The 12,251-nt window shown below is 41.1% G+C and overlaps 6 protein-coding genes across 7 annotated transcripts; all 6 read right to left on the reverse strand.

Moving 5' to 3' along the window:
* Nucleotides 1-28: 28 nt before the first annotated feature.
* LOC108087765 lies at nt 29-726 on the reverse strand. Its single transcript, XM_017185294.1, has 3 exons — nt 676-726; nt 460-618; nt 29-403 (listed from the first exon to the last, which is right to left on the reverse strand). The coding sequence occupies exons 1-3, from the start codon at nt 724-726 to the stop codon at nt 29-31; spliced, it is 585 nt and encodes a 194-aa protein (XP_017040783.1).
* A 457-nt stretch (nt 727-1,183) lies between these two features.
* Nucleotides 1,184-1,883, reverse strand: LOC108087764. The gene is made up of 3 exons (XM_017185293.1): nt 1,827-1,883; nt 1,609-1,767; nt 1,184-1,558 (listed from the first exon to the last, which is right to left on the reverse strand). The coding sequence occupies exons 1-3, from the start codon at nt 1,881-1,883 to the stop codon at nt 1,184-1,186; spliced, it is 591 nt and encodes a 196-aa protein (XP_017040782.1).
* Nucleotides 1,884-2,342: 459 nt separating this feature from the next.
* Nucleotides 2,343-3,025, reverse strand: LOC108087762. The gene is made up of 3 exons (XM_017185292.1): nt 3,005-3,025; nt 2,761-2,919; nt 2,343-2,705 (listed from the first exon to the last, which is right to left on the reverse strand). The coding sequence occupies exons 1-3, from the start codon at nt 3,023-3,025 to the stop codon at nt 2,343-2,345; spliced, it is 543 nt and encodes a 180-aa protein (XP_017040781.1).
* A 953-nt stretch (nt 3,026-3,978) lies between these two features.
* LOC108087801 lies at nt 3,979-5,550 on the reverse strand. 2 transcript variants are annotated; one of them, XM_043208363.1, is made up of 3 exons: nt 5,285-5,550; nt 5,065-5,227; nt 3,979-4,033 (listed from the first exon to the last, which is right to left on the reverse strand). In XM_043208363.1, the coding sequence occupies exons 1-3, from the start codon at nt 5,333-5,335 to the stop codon at nt 4,029-4,031; spliced, it is 219 nt and encodes a 72-aa protein (XP_043064298.1). In that variant the 5' UTR covers nt 5,336-5,550; the 3' UTR covers nt 3,979-4,028. The 2 variants fall into 2 exon arrangements, with proteins under 2 accessions (XP_043064298.1, XP_017040836.1); XM_017185347.2 differs by lacking the exon at nt 3,979-4,033 and adding an exon at nt 4,485-5,004 and having other exon boundaries at nt 5,069-5,227.
* Nucleotides 5,551-5,672: 122 nt separating this feature from the next.
* On the reverse strand, nt 5,673-8,988 carry LOC108087799 (1,4-alpha-glucan-branching enzyme). Its single transcript, XM_017185344.2, has 4 exons — nt 8,790-8,988; nt 7,734-7,903; nt 6,738-7,678; nt 5,673-6,661 (listed from the first exon to the last, which is right to left on the reverse strand). The coding sequence occupies exons 1-4, from the start codon at nt 8,867-8,869 to the stop codon at nt 5,795-5,797; spliced, it is 2,058 nt and encodes a 685-aa protein (XP_017040833.1). The 5' UTR covers nt 8,870-8,988; the 3' UTR covers nt 5,673-5,794.
* Nucleotides 8,989-9,545: 557 nt separating this feature from the next.
* Nucleotides 9,546-11,968, reverse strand: LOC108087800 (serine palmitoyltransferase 1). The gene is made up of 6 exons (XM_017185346.2): nt 11,889-11,968; nt 11,563-11,637; nt 10,998-11,497; nt 10,615-10,942; nt 10,195-10,560; nt 9,546-10,131 (listed from the first exon to the last, which is right to left on the reverse strand). The coding sequence occupies exons 2-6, from the start codon at nt 11,608-11,610 to the stop codon at nt 9,967-9,969; spliced, it is 1,407 nt and encodes a 468-aa protein (XP_017040835.1). The 5' UTR covers nt 11,611-11,637; nt 11,889-11,968; the 3' UTR covers nt 9,546-9,966.
* Between the last annotated feature and the right edge of the window lie 283 nt (nt 11,969-12,251).

Here is a 12,251-nt window from a genome sequence, read left to right on the forward strand (position 1 = left end):
TAACTTATGCCATATGCTCATTATTTAATCAGGACTTAGTTCTGTTCGATTTTTTTTTACTCCTGTATGCTTGCATAACCTGGACATAGCTAACAATATTCCCAACATGCGCACTTGGTGCCCTAACATAGCCTTCCATTATGGTGATGTTGACCTTATAAAAACCCAGCGGAAAAAGGTTCGGAGCAAATGTTTCGTCGAAATATGCGTCGCGTGCCATTAAATGTCCAGAGTAGGGGCAAGAATGATTAAAATTTGAGAATCGTTTGGTTACTTGCAGAATCATTATCCCATAAGGTAGAAAGTTTCGCTTCGAGAGAATGTTACAAAAATTAATCATCACATCCACGAGAAAGGGTTGGTACTGGTTACTGTAGTCTCTCATATAGAATTGAACTCGGATCTGTAGAGTTTGCATATTCGGAAATAAAATAACTTATGAAAATCATCCGAACGTACAGAAATATTTTTCAAAGTCCTAGCAAGGTCCACGTCCATTTCCGCCACGGCTTTGTTCCAATTTACTGGCTTTATTCGGCACGAAGCATTTGCCGAGAACCCAGGAACTGTGGAACACTCCATGTTTTTTAACTTGTATATAAAGGATGGCTCACATAGCTGGCAGTAAATATATTATATTAAACAATTAAAGTTAAAAATGTTATGCTTACTTACAACTTTCCAGGAGAGGTAACTAAAAAATACGACAAGAGCAATGGAGTACATTGTTCCCAGCATTGCGATTTTGTTTTTATGTACTTTAAAGTACATTACCATAACCACAACACATATAATGAGTTTTTAATTTTTGAGATTTTAAATAACTACAAAAATCGTGACATTTGTTCACCATGAATAGTAACACAATAAACATTATTTTATTTATACACATGTATTATAGGTGACGGCGTTCTAATTAAACTAACCATTAGCTAGATATATCTTCTTATTTAGATTTATCTACGCGAAAACTATCATTAAAATCCAATTGTTTTTAGGGACTAATAGAATAATAATTTAAAATATTAGAAAAACAAGAAAGTAAGCCAGTTTTGGCGAGACGATGCTTAAATACCCTTGCAATAAGAACTCAAGTCTTTTATCGCAATTCCGAATTCTAGTTTCCAAAGACTTAGAAATGATTTAATATGTTTCATGACAATCTTTTAAAGTTAATTAATAATTAAAAGGGATATGTTTGAGTTCTATTTTTTTTCTTGTATGCCGGCATAACCTCCATATACCAAACGATATCTCCAACATGCCCATTTGGACGCTTCGCATAGCCTTCCCAGACGGTAATGTTCGTTTTGTACAGACCCAATGGAAGAAGGTTCGGGAAAAATGATTCGTCGAAATATGCATTGCGTGCTAATAAATGGCCGGAGAAAGGGCAGGAGTGATTAAAGTTCGTAAATCTTTTGGTGACTTGAAGAAGCATTATCCCATAGGGTGAAAAGTTTCGCTTTGAGAGTATGTCACAGAATTTGATCATCACATCCACGAGAAACGGTTGGTACTGGTTGCTGTAGTCTCGTTTAAAGTATTGCAGTCGAACCTGAAAAATGCTAATGATTAAGGAATATTATAAGAATCAGCTCAACCTACCGATATGTTTCGCAAAGGCTGCACAAGATCCACGTCCATTTGGGCCACTGCCTTGTTCCAGTTAATGGCTTTTACAAGACAAGAAACATTTGTCGCATATGCGGGCTTTGTTAAGCATTCGATATTTTTTAATTTGTATGTATAGGAGGGCTCGCACAGCTGGCAGTAAAACTACATTAAAAACTTGAAGCACTTTAAAATGGTATTTGCGTACTTACAACACTCCTGTAAAGGTAACTAAAAAATAGAACAAAGGAGATCGTTTTTCTCAGCATTGGGATCTTTTTCTGATACCTCAAACTACATTAACATACCACAAACTAATTTCATGTTTCTGCGATTTTAAGTTTTTACCAAATTTGTTCATTGATTTTTATGACATTTGTTCAACATGGATGGTTACACGATAAACCTTTTTTTTGATTACAATGTTAATATTTTAGTAATCAATAAAAAGAGCAACACTAGTTATAGAAAGTTATTTCAATTGGATCTATCCAAAATTATCATTACTTTTAGATAATTATACCTCAATAAGCTTATCACTTAGAATGAGTTTCCTAATCGTCACATAAACAAAAACTATAACTATAACATTCGCTGCGGTTGTGTCCTCAGAAGAGACTGTGGCCGAGGAAACTCCGCTTCTGATGAAATTTAATGTGAGGTAAAATATATATAAAATAGAAAAACATAACATAATTGTCATTGGCGTGTCTGAAGTCGTGGCTTGGTTAATTTTGTTTCTTTTTAATCTTATAAGCGGGCATAACCTGGAGATACCAAACGATACCCCCAACATGCGCAGATGGGGACTTTGCGTAACCTTCCAATATGGTAATGTTGATTTTATAAATGCCCAAAGGAAAGGCGTTCGGAAAGTATGATTCATCGAAATATGCGTCGCGGGCCATTAGATGTCCAGAGTAGGGGCAGGTATGATTAAAATTTGAGAATCGTTTGGTAACTTGAAGAACAATTATACCATAAGGTATAAAGCTTCGTTTGGAGAGTACCTCACAGAAATTAATCATCACATCCACGAGGAACGGCTGAAACTGGTTACTATAGTCTCTTTTATGGAATTGCAGTCGAATCTGAAGTAATTCGCGTTAATGAATAAAGGGATTGTTAAAAACCAGATCAACCTACAGAGATATTATACAAAGTCCTCGCCAGATCCACGTCCATTTGGGCCACTGCCTTGTTCCAGTTAATGGCTTTTACACGGCAAGAAGCATTTGCCGAGAACCCAGGAACTGTCGAGCACTCGATGTTTTTTAATTTGTAGATATAGGAGGGGTCACTTCCCTAGCAGTAAATATATAACAAAATAAACACATTAAAATGATTTAACTCCACTCACAACAGTCCAAGAGAGGTAACAAGAAAATACGACAAGTGCAGTGGAGTTCATTTTTACTCGCATTGGGATTTTGTTTTGATATAACCTAACATATGTACGTTTTTGTAACCACAGGCTAATGTGGTTTTAATTTTTGATGATTAAGGTAATTAAAAAATTGATTCCTGAATTTTTATGACATTCGTTCAACATGAAAAGTTGCATTAATAAGGTGTTTAGGTTTATACACGGTGTAATCTATATAAAAAAATTACGAATCGATATTTCATAATCGAATCAGTTGGTTTTGGTTTAATTACAAATTTATGAACGCCATTGTGATAGAAGTAACCATCAGGTTTTAAATTTTCATATTTGGTGTTTTTGCCGGCTCAAGGTCTGGGTGAATTAAAAACACAATTTAAGTTTTTCTCAATCAAAAATTAATACAATTTAATTTAGATGAAGACACCTCAACACCACAAAGAACTTTTATTCTTGATCGCCATTCTAGTTAAAAAGCCACTGAAATTTCACACAAACTATTGTCTTAGTTTTTAAGCTCTCGTTGAAACTCCTCAAAAGATTATTGTGTAAAAATATGATACGTGGTATAAATGCAGTGAAGGATACCTAATCCCCTTCGCATCTAAAGCCGGGGTTTGGTTACGTTTCCTTCTTTTTAATCTTATAAGCGGGCATAACCTGGGCATACCAAACGATGCCCCCAACATGCGCATATGTGGAGTTTGCATAACCTTCCATTATGGTAATGTTTAGTTTATAAAGACCCAGAGGCGCTAGGTTCGGAAAATATGCTACATCGAAATACGCGTCGCGTGCCATTAGATGTCCAGAGTAGGGGCAGGTATGATTAAAATTTGAGAATCGTTTGGTAATTTTAAGAACAATTAGTCCATAGGGAATAAAGCTTCGTTTTGAGAATACGTCGCAGAAATTTATCATCACATCCACGAGGAACGGCTGGAACTGGTTACTATAGTCTCTTTTATGGCATTGCAGTCGCACCTGAGGAACTCAAATTTAATAAATAAAGTGATTGTTAGAAATCAGCTCAACCTACAGAGATATTATACAAAGTCCTCGCGAGATCCACGTCCATTTGGGCCACTGCCTTGTTCCAGTTGATGGCTTTTACACGGCACGAAGCATTTGCCGAGAACCCAGGAACCGTGGAGCACTCAATATTTTTCAATTTGTATATATAGGAGGGGTCACTTCCCTAGCAGTAAATATATAATGTAACAAATTAAACACAGAAAATAAATATAACGCTACTTACAACACTCCAGGCAAGATAACTACAAAATAGAACAAGTGCTATGGAGTTCATTTTCCCCAGTATTATGATTTTGTTTTTTTATACATGCCTTGAAATTCTTTTTGTCTAATGTGGTTTTAATTTTGGATGTTTTAGGTAATTAAAAGGTTGGTTCATGAATTTATTTGCTATTCGTTCAACATGAATGCTTACATTAATTTTGCTTTTTATATTTGAGCACGGTGTTATCAACATCATAACAAATGTTTCGATATTTCTTAATCGAATCAGTTCGTTTGGGTTATCAATTATTTACAAACAACATTGTTTTAGAAGTAACTATAAGTTGCAGCGGGTTTGAAATTAAGAATACCTTACCCTGGTCGTATCAAAAGTCGGGGTTTCATTACGATTGTTTATTTTTAATCTTATAAGCGTGCATAACCTGGAGATACCAAACGATACCTCCAACATGCGCATATGGGGACTTTACGTAACCCTCTAGTATGGTAATGTTGATTTTATACAAACCCAATGGAAAGACGTTGGGTAAATATGATTCGTCGAGATATGCATCCCGAGCCAATAAATGTCCAGAGTAGGGGCAGGAATGATTAAAATTTGAGAATCGTTTGGTAACTTGGAGAACAATTAGACCATAAGGTATAAAGCTTCGTTTCGAGAGTACGTCACAGAAATTAATCATCACATCCACTAGGAAAGGCTGGAACTGGTTACTATAGTCCCTTTTATGGATTTGCAGTCGCACCTGAAGAACTCCACGTTAATGATGGATGGATTGGTTTGGATTGTTAAAAATCAGCTCAACCTACAGAGATATTATACAAAGTCCTCGCGAGATCCACGTCCATTTGGGCCACTGCCTTGTTCCAGTTGATGGCTTTTACACGGCACGAAGCATTTGCCGAAAAGCCAGGAACCGTCGAGCACTCGATATTTTTTAATTTGTAGATATAGGAGGGTTCACTTACCTAGCAAAAGATATATCAAAAATTAAAACAGAAAATAAATGGTTTATCTCTACTTACAACACTCCAGGCGAGATAACTAGAAAATACGACAAGTGCAATGGATTTCATTCTTCTCTCATCGAGGTTGTGATGATTTTATATATTTTAAAACACATTTAGATAACCACAGACTAATGTAATTTTAGTTTTTGAGGCTTCCGTAAATAAAACACTTGGTTCGTGAATGCATATAGCATTTGCTCAACAGGAAGGGCACGGTGAAACCCATATCAAAAACAAACGTACCGATATTGCTAAATCGAATCAGTTGATTTTGGTTACTAATAATCTATAAACTTTGGAGCCGAACGGCATTTCGGCCGAAATAACAATCAATTGCCGGAAGTTTTTTAGATTTTATCTACATATCTGAAATTATCATATTAAAATAATTGTTTTTAGAAAATTATACCTCAATGAGCATATATTTCACTAATGGCTTTCCGATTCGTAACATTAACAAAAACTATGACTAAATGTGAAATTCGTATAGGCATAAACATTTTTGGAGACCCCTTCCGGAGTCAGTTAGTCACTGACTCGGGCATAGATTACTGCCGTGCGGGACGGGGTGTAGACCTCGATGAAGTTGGATCTTCCGGCGTAGCCCTCCGGATTGGAGGGATGCTTGCAGTTGGCATCGATGCGGTTGTGTCCGCCGAAAAGCGGATCGTCTGAAGAGAGCACCGCCTGGTAAGTGCCCGCCCAGTTGGTGCCCACGCGGTATCCGGTGAAACTCCGCTGGGGATGGAAGTTGAAGACGAAGACCAGGCCGGCGCGCTCGAAGGCGATGATCTTGTCGCCCTCGTGCTTCCAGCTGACCCAGGCGGGTCCGGAATGCAGCCAACCGTAGCGCTCCTCGGCCTCGTTCATGGCGCGATCGAACTCGTTGAGGTACTTGTACTTCAGCAGGTCGTCGTCCACCAGATTCCACTGCCGACGAGCGTAGTGATATGAGTCATTGTTTCCGACACGCGGAAAATCAAGCCATTCCGGATGACCGAACTCGTTGCCCATGAAGTTAAGGTACGCCTCGCCTCCCAGGGCGTGCGTAATCAGGCGAATCATTTTGTGCAGCGCCAGTCCTCGGTCAATAATCAACGAGGGGTCCGACATGGTCGACATGTGCGTATACATCTCCTTGTCCATCAGCCAGAAGGCAACCGTCTTGTCGCCCACCAGCGCCTGATCGTGGGACTCTGCGTAGGCCACCGTGTTCTCCATCCACCGCCGGTTGGTCAGCGTGTGCACCAGGTTGCCCATGTCCCACTCGTCGTCACTCTGCTCCTTCAGCAGCTCGATCCACTTGTCGGGAATGGCCATGCCCAGGCGGTAGTCGAATCCAATGCCGCCCTCCGAAACCGGACGACACAAGGTGGGCATTCCGGATACATCCTAAGTGGATGAAAGAAACGATTGTTAGAAAACTTTCTGTAACACCACTTGAAATACAAAGGAAGCCCTTATTCACCTCCGCAATAGTGATAATTCTCGGATCCAGGGTGTGCAGCAGATGATTGGCCAGTCCCAGATAGTTGAGGGCATCTGTGTCGACGTTCAGGCCAAAGTACTCATTGTAGTCACCGCTGAAACCCTCGCCGATGCCTCGAGAGTGGTACAGCATAGATGTGACTCCGTCGAAGCGATAGCCATCGAACTGGTACTCATCGTGCCACCAACGCAGGTTGGACAGCAGGAACCTCAGAACCTCGTACTCCACGTAGTTAAAGAGACGACTGTCCCACAGCGAATGCTCACCGCGTGCTCCGTCGTGGAAGAAGCAACTGTTGGTGCCATCGAACTGGTTAAGGCCATCCTGCACGTTTTTGGAGGCATGCGAGTGGACGACATCCAGCAGAACGAACAGTCCGTGCGAGTGAGCCACGTCGATCATGCGTTTCAGTTGCTCCGGATTGCCAAAACGACTGGAGGCGGCGTAGAAACTTGTTACCTGGTAGCCAAAGCTGGCGTAGTAGGCATGCTCCATGATGGCCATCACCTGGATGCAGTTGTAGCCCTGTCGCTTGATGCGCGGCACAATGCGATCAGCGAACTCATCGTAGCTGCCGACTCTTGGTTCCTGGGAGGCGATGCCCACATGGCACTCATAGATCCTCAGCGACTTTGGCCGCTCCGGACGAGGATGTTGGCGCTGGTAGCGATCGTAGGATGGTGGCTCCCACACGTACTGCTTGTAGTTGACTCCCTGATTGGCCGATTTGGGAGGTTGCACCACGTACTTGGCCCACGGAGACAGGCGGTCCAGCAACTGACCGGAATGGTTGCGAATGATCACCTTGATTTCGCTCATGTGCTTTATGGCCGGGCTGCCGTCCTCGTTGGGGGGCAAATGGAGCTCCCACTTGCCAAAGTCCAGCTTCTTGAACGGATGCGACTCCCAGTGCCAGTTATCTGTGGGTTGAATCAATTAGGTATAATCTATTATTGATAGTGCTTTATAACTTACTGAAATCTCCCGTGAGATAGACATCTCTGGCTCCAGGTGCCCACTCACGGGCAATCACCGAGTTGTCCGGCTGGAAATGAAGGCCATAGTACTTGTAGGCCTGCGAGAACTCCTCCAATCCTCCCTCGCTCTGGTTTATTTTGTTCAGCCAGTCCTGGAGAACGCCGTGACTTTGGAAAAAGGGACGTCATAAGTAATCGATGCAAAATTCACCAAAAATATAATTTCTTCAGAAGAATCCCACTAGCAAAAACATTCTCTAAAATATTTAAATTTTTCCATTCTGACTATCAGAAACTATTTTTAGACATTGAAAATAAATCATTTTTTTTTTTTTAATTTTGTCTTTATGAGCTGCACCTGTGTTCGATACCAAAATTATGAATTTTTTGTATTTGGATCTAATACTAATTCTAATTTAAATTTAAGAGAAATTTTGAATTAAATCAGTTTGAGCCTATATGTTTTTAAATGTAGAACAATGTAAGAAAACAATTTTACCACTAACAAATGATGTCAATAGCTAAACATCTTCTGTCCACGTTGTGTTCCTCTCAAGAAAAGAAACCAAAACAAAATTGGCGAAAGCGGAAGAGCCGCCGAATCGTTTTTATTCGCAGTGGATGCAAAAATAGAAATTGAGATGACAACAGAGCGATGAGAAAATGTTGGCAAACCCGGAAAATGGCATCAAGGCCAAGATCCATGCTCCAAACACGCCGGCAGCACGCACCGAACACTTCTTAATATAATTGTTTTTAACAAACTAACACACAGGCTAACTAAAAGGCACACACACACAGGGCCACAGAGGGCGGCAAACACCGGTGACCTTCATTCGACATTGCGAACGCAGTTTTTCCAATTGCATGTGAGGTGGTGGGGCCAAACTGATATGGCTGTGCAGCATGGACACTACAATTTGCCCTATAAAGTTACGACCCGTACGGCTGTTATCAGCATAGAGCGCATAAAGCCGGCGCCGACCTTGGATTACATGATTTTGTATTGGGATGTCTAATAGCAACTGGAAAACAAACACAAATCCCAACTTACCGGCGACGAATCTCGTGCTCGAAGGGCCGCAAATAGCCGTCCGTTTCGAACAGCTTCTCGATGTCCTTAACCTCGACCATGATGAGTGCGTTTTGCGGATAAGGAATGAGTCCCGAGAGAATTCTCGGCCGGGAAATAAACAAAATAAACGTAGACGAAGGCGCTGCTGGTTCGCCTGCTGACCGACAACTGTGCCCACTTATCAGCTGCACCCAAACTCAAAAGCTCGCCGGCCAACGGGAGCTTTACCGTGGATCAGCTGTTTTTCGCAGCTTTCTCTTTGCGCCTTCCATTCGCGTATGTAAACAACAAAGTGCAATAGCTGTAATTGCATGTTTTTGTCGCCAAAACGTTGCGTACCCGCAGTGATAGCACCTGGGTGCAGAGTACGTATACGCCCGATTGCCGATGATCGCTGATTGCTGATCCCAATTGAGGCTGATATATATTTAAACCGGCAGCGAAGCGTTATGTGCACAACATCATGATTTGGGGTCGTCGTTGTCAAGTTCATCAGAGGAATGTTTACATGAGTTTGAAAGTCGAAGGGTTATGATCACTACAATCAGCTTTCATCTCACGTTAACGACAGTTTTTTTTTTGCCCATAATTTAACCAGCCAATACATTGCTGATGTACTGTTTGTTGCAGTGGGTGTCTAGTGAGGTCATACTATATTGTGTTTAACAAAGCGAAAATAAATTCCACAGAAAATGTTATACCTACCATTTTAACGTGAGTTTTAAAATAAAGATGCACAATGCGATTTTTACTTTATTAAAGCTTAACATTTTATTATTGTTTTTTTGCTCCGATAAAAGTAATGCGGGCGCACATTATACTATCTTTATTAACATAATTAAAAAGTGCGTGATTTTTGGTGCGATAGGCAACACCTTTGCATGTATGTATAAGAAAAGAAGCGAAGTAACCTTACAAGTTTTTTAAACCAGCTCTTATCTCAAACTTGTAATCATTGGAATTATTCCTAGATTTTTCGTCATTAATAAAATGTAGTGAAACTCATAACGAAATAGTAGGTGCGAGGCTAGCAATAGTTTTGCTTGAATAAATCATACTGGACTGGCCGTGACTGGAAAAAGAATAGAGCCTGTAGGCCTATAAACTTAATAGGAAGGCCCTTGTCGGGAAACTTTGTTCTTTTCAAGAGGAATACTTAAAGGACGGTGCTGGAAACACTCTCAATGACCTCGAATGCGGTGGCTATGTCTGAATCCTCCAGCAATCGGTTGACGGCGATACGGATACTTGGACGCACCGGTTTGCGTTCTCTGTTCTGAAGATAGGCAGATTGCACCACAGCCACACCTTTAGCAATGCACTGCGGAAAATAGGGTAATTTTATTTAATTATCTTATCATTGCAATTAAGAAATTTTGTATACCTTATCGGCCACCTCTGTGAGCAATTTAAGTTCCTCGTCAAAGTTTTCGGCAGGCTGGGCCAAGTACAAGTGTTTCACTGGCGACAACTCATCGCCTCGCAGGGTCAGCTTGCTAAAGCCCGAAAACTTCTCATGGAGTGACTTGGCCTTGGACTGCAACTGCTCGAAGATCTGCGGTTCACGTTCGAAGCGATCCAGGGCGGAAATGGCTGCCTGGGTGAGCATGGGCGGCAAGGAGGCCGAGAAGATGTAACCCAAGCCAGAGAGTCGCTGATGCTCGGCTATGAAGTGCGATCCTACGCAGAAGCCACCGACAGTTGCCATGGATCCTTCCATTCCTGCCGATATCAGATCGATTTCATCACGCTGAAAGTAGGTTATGAATAATAATGGTTCCCTGTCAATTACTCTTTTACTCACATCGACATTGAAGTGCTCAGTAACTCCATGTCCACCTTTACCCAAAGTGCCAAAGGAGATGCTCTCGTCGATAAAGAGACGGAGTTTGTACTTTTGTCGCAGGGCAACCAACTCGGGAAGCGGACAAATCTCACCGGTGTTCATATAAATACCCTCGGCAACGAGGAAGCGCCGTGTCTTGAGCGCCTTTTTGGGATTCTCTTGGTCGCGCTTCTCTTGTTCGATCAGCAGACGCTCCAGATCCTGGACATCATTGTGCTTGAAGAAAGCGATTGTGCTGCGCGAGGCATCAAGACCCTTCTGAATGGCAAAGTTAACAGCCTCATCTCTGCAAAAAATACATTATCAGTAGAGAAAATTTTGAATAAAACAAATCGACTTACACAAAGATAATATCGCCACGTTTGGCGTAAGCAGGAATAGCACTGGCCACAGTGGAGAAACCATAGGAGTACACGATAGCCTCCTCGAGGTTCATGAACTTGGCAATGCGATCCTCCAGATCCAAATGCACATCCATGGTGCCATAAAAGCCACGAGGTCCGCAGGAACCAACACCGTACTTGCGGAGGGATTTGCAAGCCTCCTCCAGAATTTCCTGGTCCTCGAGAAAGCCCAGGTAGTTATGGGATCCCAGATTCAGACAGTCGTGTCCATCGACCTTGATGTGCTTTCCCACTTTTGATTGGACAATGCGGGTGCGGAGCAGTGGATGATTGGGATCGGTGTCTGCCACCAACGGCTCGGGTTCATACGCAGCAATTATCCGGTCCTCCTCCTCTTTAGACAACTGGCGGCGCCGTCCGCCTCCTCGCTTGTGAAGGAGTAACCAGATTACGGTTATGAGCAGTAGAGTTTCCAAAACCAGGGCAAACGTGGGAGTCTAACAAATCAAATTGAAAAAAGCTTTTAATCAAAAGTCGTCTGAAAACAACCTAAAAAACTCACGTTGCGGAAGATGCTGCCGATTTCATTAAACAATTGTATGGCCACCATTTTGGGGGAGACAGGTCCGTGCCCTTTCTGTGGAAAATCAATTGAAACCACCTTTAATTCCCGCGAAGTGAGGTATGTGTCATGCAGGCGACGCTTTCTTATCGGATCATGTACAATGTACACACATAGCGATTACACATGAATGACCATACGTTATGGGATTGTTTTAAATTGGGTGTGTAGACTGACATAAACCATTAACAACCAGGCAGGGGAAACCATACCTTTGCTATATATTTCTTCTTTTTACCTTTATTTTAGTTATAATCAGAACTTACCAGAAACCTAAATTTATTGAATTATAAGGCGTGATGTAGCCGCCAAAACAGCTGATGAATACAATGTACTAAAAAATACCAACAATTAAACAGACAAAAATTTAAGGGTTGTTTTTTCTGTTATTGTTATATTTTGAAGATCCTAGTATAAAAAACTCATTGTTTAAAAAAAAAAATTAATGAAGGCAAGAATAAAAACGCAAACAAATATTTGATTTTAAAATAAGAATCCTATTTTGTTTTACGTTTACCAAAATTAAAATTAAATTAGGAATTCGTAGAAATTAAGGTACATATAATTTAATCAAAAAATCAGGATTTAAAAAAATAATGTAATACATAGGTCCCTATATAACAGGATAT

The sequence above is a fragment of the Drosophila ficusphila genome, unplaced genomic scaffold (assembly GCF_018152265.1).
Source record: "Drosophila ficusphila isolate 14025-0441.05 unplaced genomic scaffold, ASM1815226v1 contig_414, whole genome shotgun sequence".
In the NCBI taxonomy this organism is placed as follows: Eukaryota; Metazoa; Arthropoda; class Insecta; order Diptera; family Drosophilidae; genus Drosophila; species Drosophila ficusphila.

What these genes read in the sequence shown, in the direction of transcription:
- LOC108087765 (XM_017185294.1), bottom strand. Translation starts at nt 726, where the DNA reads ATGTACTCCATTGCTCTTGTCGTATTTTTTAGTTACCTCTCCTGGAAA. An exon ending in GTTACCTCTCCTGGAAAGTT is followed by an intron (nt 619 to 675) that starts GTAAGTAAGCAT and finishes ATTTACTGCCAG; the next exon opens with CTATGTGAGCCATCCTTTAT. An exon ending in GGACTTTGAAAAATATTTCT is followed by an intron (nt 404 to 459) that starts GTACGTTCGGAT and finishes CAAACTCTACAG; the next exon opens with ATCCGAGTTCAATTCTATAT.
- LOC108087764 (XM_017185293.1), bottom strand. Translation starts at nt 1,883, where the DNA reads ATGCTGAGAAAAACGATCTCCTTTGTTCTATTTTTTAGTTACCTTTAC. An exon ending in GTTACCTTTACAGGAGTGTT is followed by an intron (nt 1,768 to 1,826) that starts GTAAGTACGCAA and finishes TTTTACTGCCAG; the next exon opens with CTGTGCGAGCCCTCCTATAC. An exon ending in AGCCTTTGCGAAACATATCG is followed by an intron (nt 1,559 to 1,608) that starts GTAGGTTGAGCT and finishes AGCATTTTTCAG; the next exon opens with GTTCGACTGCAATACTTTAA.
- LOC108087762 (XM_017185292.1), bottom strand. Translation starts at nt 3,025, where the DNA reads ATGAACTCCACTGCACTTGTC. An exon ending in TGAACTCCACTGCACTTGTC is followed by an intron (nt 2,920 to 3,004) that starts GTATTTTCTTGT and finishes ATTTACTGCTAG; the next exon opens with GGAAGTGACCCCTCCTATAT. An exon ending in GGACTTTGTATAATATCTCT is followed by an intron (nt 2,706 to 2,760) that starts GTAGGTTGATCT and finishes GAATTACTTCAG; the next exon opens with ATTCGACTGCAATTCCATAA.
- LOC108087801 (XM_017185347.2), bottom strand. Translation starts at nt 5,335, where the DNA reads ATGAAATCCATTGCACTTGTCGTATTTTCTAGTTATCTCGCCTGGAGT. An exon ending in GTTATCTCGCCTGGAGTGTT is followed by an intron (nt 5,228 to 5,284) that starts GTAAGTAGAGAT and finishes ATCTTTTGCTAG; the next exon opens with GTAAGTGAACCCTCCTATAT. An exon ending in GGACTTTGTATAATATCTCT is followed by an intron (nt 5,005 to 5,068) that starts GTAGGTTGAGCT and finishes GGAGTTCTTCAG; the next exon opens with GTGCGACTGCAAATCCATAA.
- LOC108087799 (XM_017185344.2), bottom strand. Translation starts at nt 8,869, where the DNA reads ATGGTCGAGGTTAAGGACATCGAGAAGCTGTTCGAAACGGACGGCTAT. An exon ending in GAGCACGAGATTCGTCGCCG is followed by an intron (nt 7,904 to 8,789) that starts GTAAGTTGGGAT and finishes CTTTTTCCAAAG; the next exon opens with TCACGGCGTTCTCCAGGACT. An exon ending in GAATTATCACTATTGCGGAG is followed by an intron (nt 6,662 to 6,737) that starts GTGAATAAGGGC and finishes TCATCCACTTAG; the next exon opens with GATGTATCCGGAATGCCCAC.
- LOC108087800 (XM_017185346.2), bottom strand. Translation starts at nt 11,610, where the DNA reads ATGGTGGCCATACAATTGTTTAATGAAATCGGCAGCATCTTCCGCAAC. An exon ending in TCGGCAGCATCTTCCGCAAC is followed by an intron (nt 11,498 to 11,562) that starts GTGAGTTTTTTA and finishes TTGATTTGTTAG; the next exon opens with ACTCCCACGTTTGCCCTGGT. An exon ending in CGTGGCGATATTATCTTTGT is followed by an intron (nt 10,943 to 10,997) that starts GTAAGTCGATTT and finishes TATTTTTTGCAG; the next exon opens with AGATGAGGCTGTTAACTTTG.